The sequence below is a fragment of the Accipiter gentilis genome, chromosome Z (genome assembly GCF_929443795.1).
Source record: "Accipiter gentilis chromosome Z, bAccGen1.1, whole genome shotgun sequence".
Taxonomy (NCBI): Eukaryota; Metazoa; Chordata; class Aves; order Accipitriformes; family Accipitridae; genus Astur; species Astur gentilis.
This window is the reverse complement of record NC_064919.1, coordinates 11,152,469-11,175,344: the sequence shown is the minus strand read 5'-3', so window position 1 is coordinate 11,175,344 and position 22,876 is coordinate 11,152,469. Positions and strand designations below refer to the sequence as shown.

At 42.0% G+C, this 22,876-nt stretch overlaps 1 protein-coding gene across 3 annotated transcripts in view; it reads left to right on the top strand.

Moving 5' to 3' along the window:
- Positions 1-22,876, top strand: part of PLPPR1 (phospholipid phosphatase related 1) — a 414,536-nt gene that overhangs the window by 341,383 nt on the left and 50,277 nt on the right. For all 3 annotated transcript variants that reach the window (XM_049796153.1, XM_049796152.1, XM_049796151.1), the window contains exon 2: positions 2,388-2,496. In XM_049796153.1, the coding sequence (XP_049652110.1) occupies positions 2,434-2,496 (63 nt within the window). In that variant the 5' untranslated portion in view covers positions 2,388-2,433. The remainder of the gene's footprint in view (positions 1-2,387; positions 2,497-22,876) is intronic.

Sequence of the window (22,876 nt, the reverse complement as noted above, 5' to 3'; positions counted from 1 at the left end):
TCGCTTCGGTCCTTCACCGGCCAAGATTGGACCCGCGGTTCGAAGACCTCCACAATCACTTCGGAACCAAGCTCCATCTCAGTCACACTCTTACACACACGGGCAACCGAGTCCCACCCAACCGAACGCGATACGCTTTTAAATACTCACGACTCCGTCGTCTTCGTTTGGGTCTTCGCGTGCAGAATTACGGGCAAAATAAACTGCTGCAGCCGGCAAGGGAGCTCAAAAAAAATAAATTCTTTGCTTGCCCTTATTCCGGTTCAGGATGGTGTTAGTCCCTATTCGACTGGATCAGGAGCCACCAAATGGTGGGGGTGCCTCCCCTGATCAGGTCAGAATGCAGAAACCAAGACCATCCCGGACGAGCCCCCAGTTGTTGTAAATTAATTCTGTCCCAAACAGGTTTTTAAACAAAATTAACAATTTATTACATCAATAAAGGCAAGCAAACAGCTCCGGGCACGCCAGGAGCTTCTGCTCTACCAAGACGCGCGCTGTGAAAAACAAAACAGCTTCTTTTATAGTATTAGGTTCGTTACATATTCATATTAGGCGTGTCCTTCTCCATCTCCTGGTTGTGGGGGCGCTTAGAAACTTGTCTCTGACCAGGCTCCCCACTGTTCGGCCAGACAGCAGACACACCGGGCACAGCACCAGCCGCGGTCACCAGAACCCAAACAAGTCCACAACAGACACCGCCCCCCAACAAATACATACAACAAATGGCCCATCACGATCCCACAGCACTGCAATCCCTGAGGCCAAATACACATCCAAATGCCTCAATTCTCTTCTAGGATAGTTAACAACAGGACCGGTTTTGGGTTGGCAAAAAGAGAATGAACTATGTACATATCATCTGTCTCCTCCCGGCCTGCGGTTATACAAGGATCGACAAAATGGTTAAAGATTACATAGACAGTGAGGGTCTGCGGCCCTAGCATTGTTTATATTAACACGAATCAGATGAACATATCCCACATACATTGTGTATTTTACAGCTCTGGGTCAAATTGTGAATAGCTGAGATAACAAATAAATTAAGTAGTTCATCAGTGGGAAGACAAGAGCCTGCATCATGGTGCAGGTGGCAAGCACTGGCAGCTGATCCAGTGCTTCAGTCAGGCTTCGTAACCTCTGCTGAACTCGGTGCTCTGATAATAGTATTTCTTCCACCCTGCTGAAAGCTGGTGAGAAAGCACTGACCCCTTTGTGAACCTCACAGGCTCCATATGCCAATGCCTGAACTGCCACCCAGATACCAGTGAGGTCAAAGAGCTGGAGGAAGATGATGTGCAAAGCATCCTCTGGAATATACACCAGCTTTCACCTCCTTCCTCCACCCTGGCCCTGGCTTGTGGAGATGCTTATGATCAGAGCAGGGTTTCTGTGTGAGTGTTGAAAGTGAGGTTGGGCCTACCTAAATTTGTGCTCTTGCTTGATGTGCTGACGTTAAACTTGATAGCAAAGGACTTCCATTCTCTTCCATGTCTTATGCTCTGTGCAAGAATGCACCTGGCAGCTCTGAGCTACATGCTGCTTTTCCAGACCCCCTTCCCTGCTAGCTTATTCCTCTCTCTAAAATAATTTAAGCCATACTTAGCTTCTTGATGTCTTACCTCATGCATGCAAAAAGCACACGCACTCTCAGGAAAAATTCTCCGTGTTAGTCTTCTTTTCTGTCCTTTCCTACTTTTTGTGCTGTAAAGAGATCAAGTGTCTTAGCACAGAGCGTTGTAAGGTTATGTTAATTAGAATAGCCAGTAGCCTGAAGTAATAAGTAGGTAGGATTTTGTGGGTTAATGTACAAATTTATAGCAGGCTACAAAGGCTCTGCAACAAGGGCCCAGTCCTTCATCGCGTCTTTGTTGTATTTGCTTGTTAGGGGTTTTTTTGTGCATAAGACATGCTGTCATCTTGAGAAGGTCACACTTCATGCAGATAAACATTTTGATCATGTGTACAATTAATGTCCTGTAAGTGTGTCTTTCAAAGTACAAGTTCACACATCAATTATCAAAAGACTCTTGATTTAAAACACACTGTAGGCAGGACAGTGGGCTGAAAATGTGGTTTTACAATGCTGGGGAAGAAACCTTTGCTTGGGAGTGGATTGTAATTAAGGAAACCAGTTGTATTCCTTACCACTCTTTGCTGTGTAGATGATGTATCTTATAACCTGTGTCTGTCTCTTGCTTTTGTGCTGCAAAGGGAGTGCCTTCTCAGGTTACTTTGTACGACCACAAGTTAGACCTTGATGTTCTTTTTAGTCTGTATCTCTGGTCCAATATATCAGTGCTCCATGTTACGAACCTCATTATGTTAAATATGGAGTTTGCAAAAAAGTGAAACATACTGAAATACCTTTGTCTTTTCTTCTTCAGGATAATAAAGTTTTGAACAGTGCCTGCCCAAGAAGTGTGATGAGAAATGGCTTTAGGAAACAATACCCAGAGAAGTTATTCCATCATCCCCTGCTTCATCTTTGTTGAGGTGAGTGCAGTGTTCAGTTGCCAGGCCTACACAGAAGGCAGCTGTGCCCTGCAGGAATTAAGTAACTCATTTGTTGGCCATTTTGTTTGTAAGGAAGAATGCTTTCGTACTTGGTAACATGAATATCCATCTTCATACTCAGTGTCATCAAGATCCCCTGAAAACAGTCCTGCATGAGTTAGCCAGATCTTAGGTACAAGCATGCAAGAACAAGTAGATGCTGTGTTTTCAAGACTTGCCTCTACCAGATTTGCCAGCTAGTCCTGTGGTGTTTGGTAGATAACGAGCAGTAGTTGCTGGTGTAGGTCAGCAGCAGGTCATGGCTTATCTTCCCATTTTTCCTCAGACTTGTATCCATCTTGCTGTTGCACAAGGACTAGACCTTGTTTAAGGAAATGTCTGCTCTCACAGTCTATTGGTTCGTAGGCTTAGGAAGCAACACTCAGCTCTGGTTTCAGTTCAGGTGGAACATAAAATTTAGATGAGGCATGCCTATCCTTTAAGTATAAAGAAGCTTGGCTAGTACAAGGGCTGTGAGTTGACTAGCAGTGAATTTAAAGGAGTGGTTGTTCCCACGGTGGAGTATGGCTCCATATCTTTGTTCAGGGTAGTTTATTTTGGTTTTTTTGTTTTTTTAAATTGGCTTATTATTTTACTCTGTACAGATTGCTTTTTTCGTGGTACTTCTTTTACTTACCCTAACACTGCTAGACTGACCAAAATCATTATCCAAATCAATGAACGTTCAGCTGGTGCTTATAAGGCTGGTATGGTTTTCCAGGCAAGGGGGGCAACTCTGGGTTTCCAAGGAGGATGAAAGATTCCATCAAATTTAGTTGGTGAAAAGGAGATAACTGCCTGTGACTGACCATCAGAGCCACCTGTCTGATGGAGTTTGGATACACTACTCACTCTTTGGCCCAAATTATGAGGCAACTTGTGCACTTCCACAGGAGAAGCACTAAGAACAGTCAAAAGAGTAATTGTAATGCTGAGTTTTGCGTAAGACTTAGGCCATTTTCACTGAAATCTTGGAAAGGTTTCAATGTGCTGCAGCAGCATGTGTAATGGGCACTGTGAATGGTTGCTTTCCAGAGCTCCTGAGCAATGACCTTTCCCCAGGGACATGGGAAAATCATGTAGTGGTATCCAGGACCTCTCTAACCCTTACTCACCTGGAGTCCCCTCTTCAAAGCATCTTCTCCAGCCAGGAGATGGAGTTCCTTTATATGCACTCCCTGCTTTCTGTCCTACCAGCTTAGCTCTCAAAACACAGTCAGATGATCCATGGGTGCTTAATCTAATGTAAGTGGAAGTTGTCCTTTTGATTTGAATGGGCCTTCCTTACAGGAGGAATCTGACTGGTTGGAAGATGAGGACAGAGGTAAAGCATAATAAAACCACTAGTAAAGCTTGGCATAGGGGCTTCCCAGCTGCAGCTATGGCAGACACCAGTGTGAGAAGGTGGCTGAGCCTTGCAGTGCTTCACAGGGATTTGCCACCGACATAATGTCCAGCTTCCTGGGGAATCTCTGCTCCCTGGGGAAACTGAGGGGCTGTTCTTACTGAGACAATGGGTCAGTGCTTTATTCCATCAGCTAGACAAAGAAAGGTTAAAAATGGGGAAAAAACAGCAATAAGCTGATAAGAAACCCAATAAACACCATCAGGAATGAGATGTCTCAAATTTATTGCTTAAACAAGCAGCTGTGAAGACTTTTAGTCCTCTAAATGTATGAATGATGAGCCTGGTTCGCAGCCTATGACAGACATATAAATTGTCCTCCCTGCAGGCAAGACTGACATGAATATAAGAATAAATCTTTTTAACGGAGGAAGAGAAAAGAGTTTTTTGCCTTGTAAGTGTACTTTCCTTGTCCTTTCATATACTTGCCTTGCTGATTAAAACACAATTTTAAATTAAAAATCAGTCAAAAGCAGAGAAGTAGTGTCTGAAAAGATGTTCTCTCTGCCACACTTGATGAAAACATGTATTTCTTCCTCCCTTTGTCCCCAGTGTAGATTTTTAATATGGCACTAGTGGAACTGCAAATTCATAGACTTATGTCAAGCATTGTAGCATTAAACAACAGGAAATCTAATTTCCTGCTGGGAATGCAGAGATGATTGATAGTAGCCATTCGGTGTAAAAACTCCCTGTAAATCTTGAGGTACAGTGAGGGTGTTTTTCTTTTCCTACTGCCATGCTTCTGAGACTAAGGGAAGTGCTTTTTAGATTAATGACCCCAGACACCAAGCCCTGTGCTGGATTGCCTGGGTTAGGATGGGCCCTATTTTTGTAGCTTTGAAGCAACCATGAGAATTGATGAGCTGTGAGACACCTTGCTGCAGTTGGTAAAGGTGCATGCAGGACAGCTAAAACTGTTGCATACTTTCCTGATAAGATTTTTCTATGCAAAAACAATCTAGCAGCAGACATGCTAGGTGATCATGAGTAGGAAAAGAGGTAAATATTATCATAGGTCAGTAAATATTATCTGTTTCCCAGAATGTGCTGCCTCCCCCACTGTCTTCCATGGAATGTGGTCCTGTGATTAAAAGTTTTGAGATATTTGCTCTTAAGAAAACAAATGCTGAGCCTTGACTTTCATGTCAGATGCCCTTCCAGTAGATATTTGCTCACTGCCCAGTATGCAGTGTGCATTCAAAGAAGTCATGATGGCAGTGGTGGAAACAAGGCGTCACAAACAGGTTGGACGTTTTAAATACCATTATGCTTCAGTCTGTGCAAACGTGAGTTATAATTTCAGCGATTATTGGCATTACCATTTTTTTCCATTTCATTTTCCTTCCACTGAACTAACTTGTAGCAGTTAGTTATTATGAAACCTGACCTGAAGATGAATGGCTTATTATAAAAACTTAAACCCTGTGCCTGACTCTACAAATTCCTTTTTATGTTCAAAATATGAACTTTTTAATAATACAGAGATAGCATATGATGTCTAATCTGTAATGACAGAAATGTTAAATCAACATTTTCAGTCCCTAATTAGAAACACAATGTCACATTATGAGTAGATTTAAAGGCTAAATAGGGAATCATTAAACTAATTTTTAGCCACTTATCAAATCTGAGTCCCTCTCCCAAATAATGCAGGCAGCCTTCTAGATGGCTCTTTATTGTATTATAAGAAGTATCATTACAGTCTGGCATTTGTCACCAAATGTCTATGAAGATTTGGTATATTACATTTTGTTAAACACAGAAGCAATTAATTAGGATGTACAGGAGACTAGCATTCTCCTTTCCCTGCCCCCCTTTGCAGCATTGCTTGCAAACAGCATCAGTGAAAGGAGCCTTTAGGAGGCTGTTGCCTGGCCTTGGTTTACATGGAAGAGGTTGCAACAAGATGAGACTGATTTTATTCCTCATTCAGCTGACGTGTGCCACTGCTTTGACCAGTGTATGGACTGTTGAGAATCTGGTCCAGGAGGACTGATGCTGTTAGCTGATGACAATTGTTAAATAGAAGTGCAAAGAGCAGGATGCCCTACTGCAGTAGCTTCCAGAGCTGTTTGGAGTCAGCGATTGACCCACAACATGCAGCAAAGGCTATAGAGCTCCTAGTTGTTGGTATGCCCTCGATTTTTCCCAGCAAATGCAAATAGTGCACAGCAGCCTGTTTGGGGATTTTTTGGTGGCCAGGACTGGTCACTAAAGTGGTCTTATGGATTGTAGACAAGCGTGAGAGAAAGTAGGAGAAGCAGCATCTGGGATGACAGGAAAAAATTTATCACATATTCTTCCTTTTTCTCGTACTTTTGACTTATGGTGGCATTTGTTGCCAAAACAGTTTGTGGAGCATCTCCTCCCTCCTTCACCTGCTAGGACATGCATGAGAGAGTGCTGTCAGAAACATCTTTAATGATGCTTCAGCACAGCTGTCTCATTATTTTGCAACCCCACTTTGCAAGGTTTGATCCAAGGAGTGCTGTGTTACATCCTTCATCCCATTCTGAGTGTTAGCTTTCTAGGATTAAACTTATGCTAGGGTGGTGCAGAAGGGACGAGAACAGTGTGGTTTTGAATTTGGTGGGTCAAAGTGATTATACTTGCTTTTGCAGCGTATTTGACATTTATCATTAGTGACAGGAAGTGTAATGCTATGTGATAATTGCATTTTCTAATAGATGCTCGAAGGATAGTTGCATACTATGACAAACAGCATCCCACAACTATCTGTGACTTCAGGGGGAAGGCATGCGAACAACCTTTGAGCCATTGTGTCTGTTCAAATGGTGGTTTTTATAGAAGCAACAAGCAAGCAACACTTCCTCTTTTTCCTGCAAAGAAAACCCTCTCATCTCTTCTGAGTCAACAGCAGTTAGGACTGTAATGGCTCTCTAGAAAATACAAAGAGAAATTTATTCTGGAATTTCTGTTGATGCGGCGCTTTCTACTTCCTTTTTCCTTCTCCTCATGCTGCAGGTCCTGGTTTGAGGGCTTGAGTTGTTTCAGGGTGTGAGTTGCCTAAGGATTTATTTTCAAGTACAGTTACTTCTAAAGGAGTCGGGCAGATCTGAGGTGTGTCTTTGCACAGCAAAACACTGCAGTTTTCTGGCACCAGATTTAATTAAGTTGTCTTAAACTGATCAAAGAGTTACTGAATACCAAGTGACTTTAATATGACTGATGTATGTGCCACATTGTGCTTTATTGTGGATTATTGTAATCCTGACATTGACAAGGTAGTAGGGGCAGACTCAAATAAGCAACACCATTAAAACTTAGAACATTGGACATCTTTCAAATTCTGTAATCTAAAGATCCTACTTTTTCACGCCAAATCCATTATTCTGCCCTCAGGAAAGCTTTTGCAGGCAGAGTGGAAACTGTTTCTTCTTGACAACTCGATATATAGTGCATTGCAAAGAACTGAAGATTTTGTAAGAAAAATCTCTTCCCCCCCTCCATGGATAAAATGAAAAATGATGCAAAATACAAAGCTCTAGTCTTATGTCTGTTCTGATGCAAACTTTGATTTGCAGTGTAGGTATGCTACAGCCTCACAGGATCTCTGTTGCTACAATCAGTGGGGTAAATTTTCCATTACTTTATGCTATATTAGACTGCAATTTAGATTGAATCATCTTCAAATATCAGTTCAAACATAATTTTAAAAAAAGTTTCAACTTACAGAAGCACAGAAATAAAGCATTCTTCTTTCTCCGCCTGCCTACATTTTCCTGCCAGTATTTCACGTAGCCAAGCAAACAGCTGAACTACTCTACCAGGAAAATTTCTGCAATACTGAAATCATTTGTGTAAGTGAGACAAGTGCCTCTTGAACTCCTGTTTGTCATCAGCATCACAGCAGGGTTTAGGGACCTATGAAAAATAAGTGAATTTAGAACAGTCATGACATACGTGGCACTTTTTTAATTCTTAATTTTTTTGTCTAGGTGTTCTGAAAACTCAAAAGATTTTGCACATTTGGGTGTACTGGCTGGTGCCCTCTAATTTTGAGCAGTGTTTGGGGAGTGTGAAATGTCTTTTTCTGTGTGCTGTGGTTCTCAAAGCAACATTTGTAAGAGGCATTGAATGTATCAGGAGTGACTTTCTTTTCGTGTTTATTTAAAGAATAGACAGTCACATCTCTCCTAAGAAAAACTTGCTGATTGCATTAGAGCTTTAATGATATGATTAAAATTGCATAAAGGACATGGGGTCATAGGATCACAGTTTTGGATATTCAAAATAGAGGTTTTAATTTTGGCAGGGTAATGTCCAGTTCTCCCAGAAAATGCCAAAAAATTCCAGGCAGATTTTAATATAAACTTTAACTAAAAAGGCATCCCAAGTTGAACTATCTCCCAGATTGTTGAAATGTTCAGTAGCTTTGTTCCGTAGCAGTATCCAGTATACACCATGTGGGGCTTTTTGATTTTGTTTCCTGCTGAGGCAGAAAAGAAGGATTTTCCAGCAGTTTGTGTGTGCCAGCTCAATCCTTTCCCTTGCTATAGGTGTCTTGCACATAGCTATTTAAAGCTCTGTGCCTTGTTTCTCCATCTGTGCCATGCAAGCAGTAGTGCTATGGTGCTCCACTGGGATGCTCTGAGGACAGAATGCCCTGAGGGACATGTCATGTGCTGGTGTTGTGTAAACTGCCTGTCATTAGATCCTCTAGTTAGACCGACTGTGTGAATTGGTGGTGACAGATGCTGTGCAAATTCGGAGGAGCTCGTCTTGTAGCAGGGTGATGTTTCTGCATAATCCCCATGCTTCAGTCACTTCTGTTTCTTGGGATTCATTGTTTCTTACTTTATTCACTCAGCATATGCATCTGTTTCTCTTGTTGCTCTTTCTAAATGTCTCTTTATGTTCCCCATTTGCCAGTCATTCCTATTGTTTGCTTTCTTTGTCTCTCCACCACTTACCTCCTTTGTTCCAGATGACTGGATAACTCCATGTTGTGAAATTGGCTTAATCTTAGTGAATAGGTGTCTCCTGAACGTTGGATTAGTTTTGTTGAATTGCTAGGCAGTTTTTGTATTACCTCACTATAAACTGAAACTTAATTTTTTGAAACGATAGTCCTTCTAGGTGCTTCAAAATTAGGCGAAGAGCACAGAAAATTTGTGACAAAAATGGGCACTCTGGAAAAAAGCAGATTATTATTTGATTCTCTTTAGCTTCCTGAGGACATCTTAAAATTAACGTTAAGGGACTGTCCAACAGGGATTAGCTGCTTTAAGGCATTTTTCTTTAAAAATATAAATGAAAGAAGGATTGTATTGTTGCTTGCAGACACATGAAGCCTATTTTCTATCCTTCCTCTTTATCCTGAAAATTTCCCATCACAAATAATCCCTTTGACATCCCAAATAACAGCACCAATGAATTTGGTGCAATTTTCAAGGAAGAGATTAAAAGTACCAAAAATTCTTTGTCTTTATGAGTAATACAAAAATGCATTTGGTAGTAGAGAAAAATGTTGTGAACATACTGCTTTTTCTGTTTCACTGTGCCCTGAAACTAGCCAACACTTTTGAGATTTACTGCAATTTATAATATGTTGGTCTATATAACCAGATTCCTAAGAGAAGGAATGGTGGGGTTTTTTTAATTACACAGCAGTTACGGAGATTGAATTTGCTTTACGTAGAAATGCATTTTGCCAATTTGTGAGTTAAAAAAACCCATAGCTTTAGTAGAAAAACTAGTAATCAGAATTGATTGTATAGAGATTTTAAGAAAACTGGTTATAAAACCAGAACCATTCATGCAAGTTTTCTGTGTTACATGTGCAGAACTCTACAAACTGTGTTTGAAGCCTTGTGAGATGGAAGGTATTTCCAGCAACGACGGGGCAACTTTAATTAGGCTGAAAAAAGATGGCAGTGTGAAAATACATGACACAATGTGTAACATGGGCAGCTATCTCCTGTGGGAACAGAGTGATATAATCAGCGAAAATTACTGCTGATTTTTTCTCTCCTTTCTTTTCAGAAGTATACTTAGATTTTTATTTTTCTTGCAGATCGTGGTAGAGCAGTTGATGTGTTACTTTTTTTTTGTTTATTTGTTTATACTTCAAAGACCTGAAGAGTTTTCATATTTTCTCTTCCAAGCACACAATGTTGAGCTGTTTATTTGCTCAGATACATGAAAATTTGGAGACCATTGCAGGTGCAGTGCATTATCATATTATTGATTCCTCTGTGACACAGTTGCACCATTTCCTCTGGTCAACATCTGAGAACATACATTTTTTTTCCTTGGTCTGTAGGAATATCCATGCGTTTATTTAGCATGATAGTTAATTTACGTAAGTTACATGGAAGTTGTAAAAAGGGTGAAAAGGAATTAATAGGGACTCACAAATCCATACTAAGTAACCCTAAATACAACAATCAAGCCTTCCCAGAACCAATCAGTAGGAAAGATTTGAGAAATGTCGGAGCAAAGTAAGATGCTTAAAGCTATTTTGCAATATCAAACCCATTCAAACTTTTTGAGAATGGTTTTGACATCAGGAGAATTTTCAAAAGTGAAATAGGTCTCTTTAAGCATCATGTCCAATTTTATCAGGCTTGCAAAGAACTTGATTTATGGCTCCTGACCAGCCAACCCAGACACTGAAAAGGAGTGTTTCATTTTAGCAATGTTAGAAGGGTGAAGTCATAAAGATCAGTCTTACAGCAAACAGATTCATACAAGCAATTTAGCTTTGAAAGAATATTGTCTTTTTCTGCACTCTAGAAATTCCAACAGTTTAAAGACCGGCTTTAGGAATCAGCCTGCCAAGTATTGTGCTTCCTCTACAAACTAAGGTATTGCACCAACCTGGAACTTCCCCAAGCTGCTGACAGAACATTTTGGTGCCTCTGTGTGGGAAGCAAATGGTTTTTAAATTGTGGTTATCCTCTCCCTCCAAAGCACAAATTGATAATCCGGTTACCAGCACCTGAGTAACACAAAATAAATAAAGCTATGTCAGGACCGATTCAGAAGAGGGTGAGCGACTCAGATTCGCAAATCCCCAGCAGCGTGGACTAATGTGAGAGGACTGTCAAGGTCCGTATACAAACATTTATTAGATTCCCACAGTGATTAATATATGTCTTAAACTAGGTTTTCTGATAATTGGTTAGGTATATAACAAATTATGGCAAGTGGTAAGGTACGCCTTGTGTTACTTAACAACTCTTAAGAGAAGAGAGAGAGAGAGAGAGATCACCGGTCCTGGTTCCAGCGTTGGTCCAGCCAACGGGGGGATTCGTAAGAGCGCTCTTCTGTGGAATTCCACACACTTTCCTTCTTCCTTCTTCTCTTCTTCTTTTTTTTTTTTCTCCTTATTTTAGCGGCACCTATCTTCCCCCACTATGTTCGCTGCATCAGTACGACCAGCTCTCCTGCTACGGTGGCAGTTTCATTTCAGGTTTTCTCCCCCCTTTCCCCAGGTGAAGTGTAGCGTGATTTGGGTTGAGAGGGGGATGCCGTAGTCACGTATGTTTAGCAAGATCCCTGTAATCTTCATTAGCATGTGCAGGGGTGTCAACTTTAATACGCCTTTTGCAGGTAACGAGGCAAAGGTCACTCCTCGGACATGATGGTCCCAAAACCAGAGGGTTCACAAGCTTCACAGCTTGCACCAGGGCAGACCCGTCCCGTCTCCACGGGGCTTCCTCCCCCCGCCCCATCCTTTGCTATTCCTCCCGCGTGGGCCAAGTGTCAGCCTTATCAGTTCACTGAGCACCAGGCCTGCCTTATTCAGTTCAGGGTACTTGTGAGTGTTGGAGACATTCCTTGGGAAGGCTCGGAGAGCCTCTGCCCTCCCCGCCCCCACTTCGTCTTTACCGACTTTCTTCTCTCTCCATTGTACGTGCTTCCCTCAGGCTGCTTCTCTCAATCTTTGTTTCGGGAGTTAAAAGCCGTCTCTTTCAAGCTATTGTGCATGCAGCAGAACGTGGCAACAAATAAAATAAAATACAGCTTTCTGGAGAATTTATACTGTATGTCTCCATATTTCTAACTCACTTGGCTCGTGCACCTCAGGTTTCATGATTTATTTCGTGACTTCTGGGGCAGTCTGAAGGAGCCCTGCAACTTCCCCTGAGTCCATCGCCGCATCCCAGCATTTTAGCAGTAAAAAATTTTTCTCTGGTATTTCCTTATAGTCGTACTGCACTTCAGTGGTGTATTTCACCAGGAATTCCTGTGAGGTGTTGGATATAGTACAAGTAGTTCTCAGATCACATTCCTAAAGTCAGATCATATACTCTCTTACACAGATAATGTTGCATGTGTCATATATTTGTCCACAGCTGTGAACTCAGTGGGTCGGTTGAAGAGACTATATGAAAATTAATCATATGCAGATGTGTTTGCAGGAAATGTGAGAGAGTGCTATTGCTGGGAATCAATGTTTTGAAAGTTGTTGTATCTTGTGCACATGATGCTAAATGGGCACTCAAGTCTTAACACGCATTAATTCATTACTCATGATGAAGATTGCTTACAACAGTGATTAAGAGATTGACCCTCAGTTTCAGAGTTATGAGTCTTCACGGATTATCTTTCAGCTTGATGCCATGCCTAAAATCATACTTCTGATTCACAAGTTTTGGCTTTGTAAGATTTAGGATATCTGTATAAATATACAATGATAAATTGTGTTGGCTATTCCAGGAACACACCACTTTTAAGTTAAAGAGTCAGGAATAAAGATGCATCTTCCTCTTGGAACAGAGTGATTTAATGGTCAAGATTTCTATTGCAGATAGATTTTTAGAAATGGTTGTTAAATGAATGATTAATCAATATTTTACTAAGCACATAGTCGATTTTTAAGGAGTTGTACACAGTTGAAGAAACCAAATGGCCGTTCATAATGGTCTGTAACTCTTACTTTTGGGTGATGTGTTTATAGCACCCACTGGGATTAAGATCTGCATCAGACTAGACATACCTAGAGTCCTGTGGCTAGCTGTGGTCTCTAGCAGCCTTGCAGCATTTTTGCAGAGGGTCGGTGCAAAAAGCCAGGCTGTTTTGCCCAGAAGTTTTAAACATTCTCCAAAATCTTGCTATACACTTCTTTCTCATGTCATTTACTTTGCGACCTGATCATATAAGCAGGTGAATGGGAGAACCCATGTAATAGGACACGTGAGGGATAGGCTTTTACAAGTTTAAAATAAGTTTGAATCATTTATTAACTTCTTATAATTCTACAGCATTATTAATTTCTTATGATTCTACAGTAATTATTGATGTAGTCTACCAAAAATATGCTGCAATAAGATTAAAGCAGTTTGGAAATAATGATGCAATTATTACTGGAGTTACTGTCAGTTTTGTTATGACTTCAGTAGAGTGAATTCTATAATTTAAAGGATAGCTACAGTTGGTCATGTAATTGCTGAATTATCCCTGTATTTCCTTCTCCCAGCTATTAAGTGCTGCATGTCTATCCTAAAAATGAATAATCTATTGTTCATCATGACTTAATGGCTTATTTCTGCAGTGTAGACTTTGCATACCTGCAAGGAGCTCTAATAATAATAATAAATCAATAGTTGTTACATACTTTATGAAAACACAGAAATTTAGTGTGTGATTATTTTGTGCAGATGTACAACATTATTGAATTAATACTGCTTTTATTTAGTTTAAACCATGTATAACAGTCTATTTGATTTTTCAAGACTGTGAGTTTTGCATGCTTCATGGAGTGAATGAGGTTTGGCCTTTAAATCTCTCAAAATAGCTTGTGATACTTTGTTTTTTTGTAGTGGAACTATTGATTGAATTTCCATTTGATTTATTGTAGTCATTAATCAACACTGCATTTTTAATAAAATTATAGCAAAATATCTGTAAATGTACTTCATAAATGTAATCTAGTTTCATTGCCTGACTAATATGAGATGCCAGCTATAATGGAGTCAATTAACCTTTCAAATAGATTGGATAGCAGATTACACTTTTATTAGTTTTATAGTCATGCTAATCTTTGACTTGGAGCTAGTTAATCAGTAGTCATCAGGGATCTTTATGATCTTATTTAAACCAGCCAAAACAAAAATCAGTGCAGCTCTGTTATAATGGTAGGAAGCATACTGAAACTCTCTAACTGGCGAAATTGTGGGAACAGAATGCTTTATACACTGTTGGTTTCATACCAGCATTGGTTTACCATGACGAGTTTCAGGCTTTTCATTCTTATTGAAAATATCATTCTGTAGAATGAAAGGAGTAAAATATTTTGGGACTTTGAAAAAAATTGGGGCAGATGTGATTTGAACAAGAAAGGCAGCCAGGGTCATACAAGTGAGTGAGAGACTTAAGTCTATACTTCTTTGAGTTAAAAGAAAGGTCATAGACTCACAGAATAATTTAGGTGGGAAAGGATCTCTGAGGTCTCTAAGTACAGTATGGCACAGAACAGTGGCAGCTGGATTAAGTTCCTCTGGGCCTTGTCCAGTTGAGTTTTCCTGTTACCTTACTAGGCGACCTGTTTAGTTTTTGAGTATCCTCATAGGAAGAACACTTGTCCTAATATTCTTTCTGATGAATTGATGTAACCTGATGTGAAGGAGAAAGAATCTAGGCCCAATGGCAGTGAAAAGAGAAAGTAGGATGCAACAAAAGAAGAGGATGGGTAATGGAAAGCAGCAAAGGAATGAATCATGTAAAAAAACCTCCTGAATTTTAGAGCTATGTGCAGCTGGAACCTTAAGACCAGTTTTGTCTGCCCAGTCTCTTTGCTTGCAATAATTTCACCCAGGTATTTGCATGCCCATTATGAAAATGTGTGTTGCTTACCAACAGTCAGTGAGTTGATTTGCCATAGCAAATAGCAGTTAAGTATTTCTATGGTTTTAACAGGGCTAATGTTGAAAAGAATGGTAACTTTAAGTGAAAGGGACAAAAATGAGCACCAGAACCTAAGGATTTTGTGAAAGTTTTCAAAGCCCAAGTTCGCCCTTCTTCGCTACCCTGCATTCACAGTTGTGTAGCAAGACAATTACAGATTCTGAAAAATGAAGTCATTATGAGGTCAAAATGAGGTCATTATTAATTTTTTTAATATGACTGCCTACCAGTGATGAAGAGTTGTACAAAAGGATTGGCTCAGACACAACATGACTTGCAAGCAGCAGATGAGATTCAAAGTGATAAGGTGATTGTTTTTTTAAAAGCTTCCTGTTCAGTTGGGAAAATGTTGGAGGCAAATAAAATGCATTTTATAATGCATTATACATAGTAACAAGACTGTGTCCATTTAGGTAAAGTAAAATGTCTTTGATAGTTTTCTACTTAATTTAAAACATTGTCTCTATTTGATTCTTACGATTGGTCCTGCGTCTTGATATCAACAGATAGTTTCTTTTGGCAGTAACTACTGCATTCATCAATGTCTAATGACTGTAAACCTGCACTACTCTATTAAATAACATTGGTCTGGAAGCACAGGCAAGTTTTATGAATTTTAATGAATGCTTTTCTATTAATGACAAAGATTCAGAGCTCCAACCGCCTCCAAGGTTGTCAACTTAGAGAAAGCCTTTGTGCCTGGAAGAAATAGGCAACAAAACAAGCATCTAAGAAGGTGATAATGTCAGTGTTGTTAGAGTAAGACTAGATCTGATTTTCTATGTTCTACAGATGGTTTTGGAATGATGAATTCTGGACTGCCTTGGTACCAAGGGACTTGGTGACTTTCACTGCACACAGCAGTGCAGCGCAAGGGTATTGGAACACAAAATACCTAAATACAGACCACGTCAGGAAGTTTCCATCAGAAAACATTATTTGGAACTAAGTTTTTTAATGTAATTTTTAATTTGGTGTATTCACTGAAACTCTGGTAGTAGATAACATTTTGTCCCACTAGCTCACTTACGAGGCAACTAAAGATCCTGGATTTCTAAGATTCACTGCTGTGGCACAGCTTGATACAAAACACATAAATTTATCCAAGTCTGTGCCTGCCAAGGCATTGTCACCTTTAAGACTTCTCCAAGATGTTGAAGACTAACAGGAAGGTTAGGGAGCTGCAGTTTGCGTTTGTGTGGCACGGCTCCTGCTTCTAGAAGAGGGAGCCTCTGCAAGTCTAGAGACTTGGTTTCTTGACATTGTTAGGGAAAGCAAACTGGGCAGGTAGGCTTGCAGGGTCTGTGGCTTTGAGATATTTTATGGTCTGAGGCAGATCAACTGCTTAGAGATGCCAACAAAGAGTCTTGTAGGCCCTTCAGTCAGAGAAGGATCTGGAAGACATAGCATTTCAAGAAGAACCATATAGCGTGGAAGCTTCAAAGTTGAAAGGTATCTCCCAGTAAAATATTTTTTTGTTTTGAAATTAAATTTGCAGATTTTGCTTTTCAGCGTGCTCTGCTCCAATAGGATTTGAGTTAGGATGTACAGTGGCATCAGCAAGCAGATCTGTCTGAAGCTGCGAGGCACCAGCAGCGCAAAAAGACGTGCTGCACTGTAAAGCAAAGGCAGGACAACAGGGAGCCACTGTGCCTCTGTACATGTGCTGAGGGGATGGGGTACCTGCAAGACCCTCAACACATGGGTCCTGCACTGCTTTCCCTGTGGTATTTTCACTTGTCTGCTGTCCTTATGTGAAAATTAAACAGACAGCAAGGCTGATCACATGCCTATGCTGATCATTGTCTTGTAACCTTCTCTGCACTTCTCTGTTAATGCTAATTACACTGTGATTTGTTTGTGTAGTGCCACTGGAGATCTTACTGTCTAAAGGCATCAAAGTGCTTCACAGCTATTAAGAGGATACTGAGCTCATTTAGAAGAGAGAGGAAAAGAGCTGCATTGTCCCCAAACCAAGCAACCCTTGGACCCAGGAGGATGACATCTTTCACCAACAGAATATAAGGCAGTTGTGAGCCAGACCAAAAGCCTGTCTTGGCAGCAGGGCTCTGAACATCTGTGGTAAGCAGGAGATAGCTAGGAAAGGGTATAAATTAGGACTATTGTATAGTGACTATTTCTGCCATGGTGTTGGTGCTTCCCCTGGTCAAACGGAGTGTCACTGTATTTAATAGTTTGCGATAGATTTTTCTTCCAGGTTCTTTTTACAGTTGCTTTTTGAGCCCTTGTAAATTGCTAGCACCCATAATTCCTATGTCAGGGAGTTTTACAGGTTACCTATGCTATCTATATTTTTGTTTATGTGACCCAATAGCTTCATTTAGTGTCCTACATCTAACGCTTGAAAAGACTGCAATCTTTCCCTGTTTTCCTGTGCCTCTATACCAGACACAGCCGTTTGCACAGCAGTTGCTGGCCTCTGCTTTGGGACTTTCTTGATCTTCTGGGAAATTCTTCTGGGATGATCAGTGGAGTCCCGGGTACCCTTAGAGGAACACTAGGGTGCCAGTGAGGACAGCTAGACGAGCCTGTGGCTGCCAGCAAGCTCCAGCAGCTTCTAGCAAGCTCTGCCAGTGGCTCCAGATTGAAGGGGGCTCTAAGCTTGTAAATCTCGAATCCTGATCAAGGAGAGTCAAGCACTTTTCCAGCAGGTACTAGGCAGAGGCCTCTGTAAGTCCTGGCCCAGAGCGCAGCCCTTGGAGGCAGCTGCTTGTACAGCATTTTGCATAGAAGGGAACCAGTAACTCTGCTCACACCAGCACCCCTGTCCTCAGTTATGATAATGATGTACCACAGGATCTGGTCCCCATCAGCCACTGGAGCAATTTTCCCTGTAACAGCAGAGGCCTTGACGGGCGCATGGAGCTGCAGAAGGAGGATGCAGCTTTGCAGGTCTCGGGCTGCAGATGCACCTGGGGCCTCTTGCTGTGGCTGGGGCAATGGGAATGACCTTTTGGCCAGCAGGAGGGTTCTTCTAATTGAGAATCTGTGTCACCAACTACATGAGCTGTGGGAGCAAGTCAGCAGGCTGCACAGCATCAGAGATGACAAGAAAGGGATCAAGCAGGTCCTCTTTGAGACCCCACAGCTTCCAAAGCCAGAACCTTCAAATGCAGCACGGGGACAGGCAAAGTCTCTGTGTATCAGGTTGGAAAGTGGAAGCTCCTGTGATGGTGAAGGCTGGAGGCTGGTGACTTCTGGCCCTGGGGGTGAAGGCCCCTGCTCCCCATGCAGATCTGCAACTATGAAGTAGATTCAGTGCTGTGGCAGCTCCCTGGCTGAGACCTCTGTCCAGTGAGACACTTAAGCCAGCTGAACCTGAACCATGTGTCAAGAGGAAATGGTGAGTGATGGTGTTGGTAGACTCCCTACCTGTGGGGAATGAAGGCCCCTGTCTGCCAACCTGACCTGCTGTCTGGAGAATTTTGCTGCTTGCTAGGGCCTCAGGGGTGGGATGTTTTGGAAAGACTGTTTCAATCCTCAAACAATTAATCCCTGCTGCTCTTCCACCTGGACACCAATGATACTGTCAGGAGTTACCTGGGAAATATCAAGAGTGACTACATGGCTCTGGGTGCAATGGTTGAGGACATGAGAGGCCAGTCAGTGGTCTCCTTGATACTGCCAGTGAGGAGGAGGAAGGCCTGAAGAGGACTGGATGGATCCTGTGGGTCAACAGTTGGTTGCAGAGCTGATGTCAGCAGCTGGGTTTGGCTTCTGTGACCATGGAACCCTCTTTGAGGATCAAGACTGCTTGGAAGGGGATCAAATGGAGCACAAGCATCTTTGCCAACAGGCTCGCCAACCTGGAGAGGAGAGCTTAAACTAACAGTGATGGGGCAGGGGTGGGGAGATAATGACCAACAATTATGAGGAAGCGAAGGAGCATATCGGAAGGACCAGTGAAGGACCAGGACTGAACAAAGGGCTCAGCATGATGTGAACAGGAGGGACACTAATCGACAAAAGAGCAGTGAAGTATGATCCCACCAAATTTAAGGAAGTAACAGGGAAAGCTCTCAAGTAATTTTTGGGAAATGAGCACAACTACATGCTTCTCTGTCATGCCACATTTAATAGCTTGTGACTTGGATTCATGGATTCCCCTGTGAGAGAATCAGATCCCACACGCAAACACACACACACACACTCTCACTTAGGATTAATTATAAGCTTTAGTCAGCAAGTAAAAACTGTTACATACCAGTACTGATTCTTGAACCTCTGATCTCAGTCAACATCCTCTCCATTCTGCAGAAAAAAAGTAGTTTTTTCTAGCAGCAGGAGGCATCCCTGACTGTTGGCGGTAGTGGGAGCCCCTCCAGTCCACCTATCAGCAGCCTGTTCCCAGCAAAAAGGGTTAACAAAGCAAGCTCATATTTATAGCTGGTTTCTCGGCAGGTGGTGCAGCTCATACCATTAACAGGTTTTCCTTGACTAGCTTATTGGCAAGTGTTCTTTGGCCAGCAAGTGGCAGTTTATTGTTGGATTCAATGTTTCAGCTTGAGACCAGCTTTCACTGTTGCTTAGTTTGGGCAACACTCAAGACCAGGGTTGCACGTTGTAGCTCTGACAACATTCAAGACTAGGGACGGATGCATGGTCACACTCTCTGAAGTGCCTGTGCACTAATGCACACGCTGTGGGAAGGAAATCAGAGGAATTGGAGATCTGCATGCATTTGCAGGACTATGGGTGTCACAGTGATGTGGTGGAATAGCTCATACGACTGGAGTGTTGCCATGGTTAGACAGGCTTTTTCAGGAAGGACAGGCTGGGACAGCAAGAAAGGAGAGTTTCCCTTTATATAAGGGAGCAGCTGGGACACATGGAGCTGTACCTTGGTGATGAGCCAGCTGAGAGCTTATGAGTCAGAATTAGCTGATAGACCAAAATACGTGACATTGTTGTAGGTGTCTGCTACAGACCATCTGATTAGGAAGCAGTAGATGAGAGGTTCAGACAACTGGAAGAAGCCTCACTTTCACAGACCTGGGCCTCATGCAGCACTTCAACCACCTTGATATTTGCTGGAGGACAACACAGCAGAGCCCAAGCAATCCAGGAGTTTTCTGGAATGCACTGATGACAACTTCCTAATGTGGGTGATCAAGTTGCTGATGTGAGATGCTCTACTAGACTACATGCTTAAAAACAAGGTAGAATTTATCTAGGATCTGAAGGTCAGGAATACAAACGTCAGGGACATCCTTGGCAGCCATGCCCATGAGATGGTGGAGTTTAGGATTGTGAGAAGAGGGAGCAAGGCAAAAAGTAGGATCACATACCTAGATTTCAGGAGAGCAGACTTTGGCCTGCTCAGGTAACTGCTGGGAAGAATCCCATGGGATACAGCCCTGCAGAGAAGAGGCATCTGGCAGAGCTGGTTCATTTTCAAGGCTTACTGCCTCTAAGCTCAAGATTAGTTCATTCTGATGAGCCAGAAATCAAGCAAAGGCAGCAGGAGGTCTGCATGGATGAACAAGGAGCTCCTGACTAACCTCAGATGCAAAAAGGAAGTACAAAAGAGCAGCAGGGACAGGTGACCCAGGAGGAATACAGAGGCACTGTCTGAGCATGCAGGAGTGGGGTAAGAAGAGCCAAAGCCCACATGGAGTTGAATCAGATGAGTAATATGAAGGGCAACAAGAAGGTTTCTACAGGTGCATCAGCAGCAAAAGGAAGATTAGGGAAAATCTGGGCCCACTCCTAAACGTGTTAGGGACCCTGGTGACAAAGAACACAGAAAAGTTTGAGAGGTACTCAGTGCCTTCCATGCCTCAGTAGGGCTGGTCTGCAGGAATCCCAGGCCCTTTAGACTGGTGGAAAAATCTGGATCCAGGAAGCCACCCTCGGTGGGGGAGGATCAGGTTAGGTAACATTTAAACAAACTGGACAGACACAAGTCCAGGGACCCCAACTGGATGCACATGTGGGAATTGGCTGGTGTCACTGCAAGCCACTCTTGAGTATCTTTGAAAGGTCATGATGACAGGGTGAGGTTCTTGAGGACTGTAAAAAAATAAATGTCACTCCTATCTTCAAGAAAGGGAAGAAGGATGATCCAGGGAACTGCAGGCTGATCGGTCTCTCCTCAGTCCTTGGTAAAGCAATGGAACAACTAATCCTGGAAACCATTTCTAAACATATGAAGGACAAGAAAGTTATTTTGAGTATTCAGCATGACTACTGATCTCCTCACTGCGATGAGGGAAGGGCCTGGGGATGCTGGTGGACAAGTTGAACATGATACAGCAATGTGCCATTGTGGCAAAGGCAGCCAACAACCTCCTGGGTTGCACTGGGAGGAGCATTGCCAGCAGGTCAGCAGAGATCATCCTTCCTCTCTGCTCCGTACTGGTGAGATACATCTGGAGAGCTGTGCTGGACTCCCCAGTACAAGAGAGATTCTTTGTGGTATGCAGTGAAAGGCTGAGAGGATGTGGGCACAAACTGAAACAGGAAATGGCATTTAATGAATAAAAAGCTTTCTTCCTTTAAGGGTGATTGAACACCAGGACAGGTGGTGCAGAGAGGTTGTGGAGTCTTTGTCGTGGAAGATATTTAAAACCCAACTGGACTCGACAACCTGCTGTAGCTGACACCGCTTTGGGCCAGGATGTCGGATTAAGTGATCTCCAGAGATGCATGTCAACCCCAGCAATTCTTTGAACTACAGATGGCAGCCTGGCACCTTTTTCAGACATGTTTGTAGCTGGTGGCTCCATATAACTGTTCTCTCATTCGCCAGGTCTCATTAATGCTGAGAAAACTACTGTAACACATGGGTTGTAAGGGGAGCTGTATATTTCAGTTTTACAGATGGGGAAACCGAGGCACAGAGTGACTTGTCTACAGTTATTCCTTTGGCTAGGGTCAGGATCTCAGCATCTGCATGTGAAGTCTTTTATCCTGACTTTTGCTTCAGTCTGAGACGTGACTGTCTCACATGTGTCTTAGAAAGCCCAGGTGCATTTCAGTAGCTGCTAGTTGAATACTCACATCTTCTCTTTCTTTGTAAGTCTTTGCTTTCTTTAATGGCCTTGAACTGTCAACAAAATTTTTCATAGCTAAAGAAAGTAGTTTTTTCTTAGAACTAAACATTTATCAAGTTATAGCTCCATCACACCGGCACATTTTAAAATATATTTTAGTAATAAATAAATGCAGTCATCTGTAAAGCTGCTGTCTCTGAAACACAATTACTCAGCCTTTCTCTTTCTTCTTTTCCTCAGCAGGTAGCAGAATAGGAATATTGAAGCATTAGTCATTTAAAAATATGATGAAGTCGTTTTCATGCATATGGGAAAAGGAGGGGGATTAAACAGATGCTTAAAATGTGTCAGTGCCATGCCACTGTAAGAAAGAAAGGGAGAATATTAGAGAGATTGCTGCAAGAAGTAGTTAATAATAATAAAAGAAGAACTTGGCAGCAGGGCGAAGAACGGAAAATTGTCATTTGTTGTAACTGATGAAACTATCAGAGCATCATTTATGAATGAAAGGAACAGTCCAGGCACACACAAGTAAGTACTCACTGACTGCAAGTAGGGTAGAGATCTGAATGCCTATGAAAATCTTCCTAACGGAACAGTAGTTTCAGCACAGCAAAAGAGCAATAAAATGTGCTCCTTTTTGCTATGTGCCTGGGTGGCTGTCTTGTAGAGTTAACCACCAGTCTGGAGAAGGGAGAGCCCCTGCTGTGGAAAGACAGCTGTGGCAAAGGATCTGACTGCAGCCTCTTGTCTCTGCATACACCTTTAACTGCTGGGAAATTATTTGCCCATTTCTAACCCCAAACACCTACCCAGACCACTTCCATAATTAATTAAGCTTTCAGAGAAAGGGCTGGCTGTTAACACCTTTCAAAATCAATGGCAACATGACCATTTGTTTCAAAGGCAGCAGAAAGGGGCCCCAGAATGCAGTGTCTAGGTGTTTGGCTTCTCTGAGGCTTTACATTTACCATCAGACTTTCTGGGTTGAGAAATATTGTACAACAATAGCTCTGTCTAA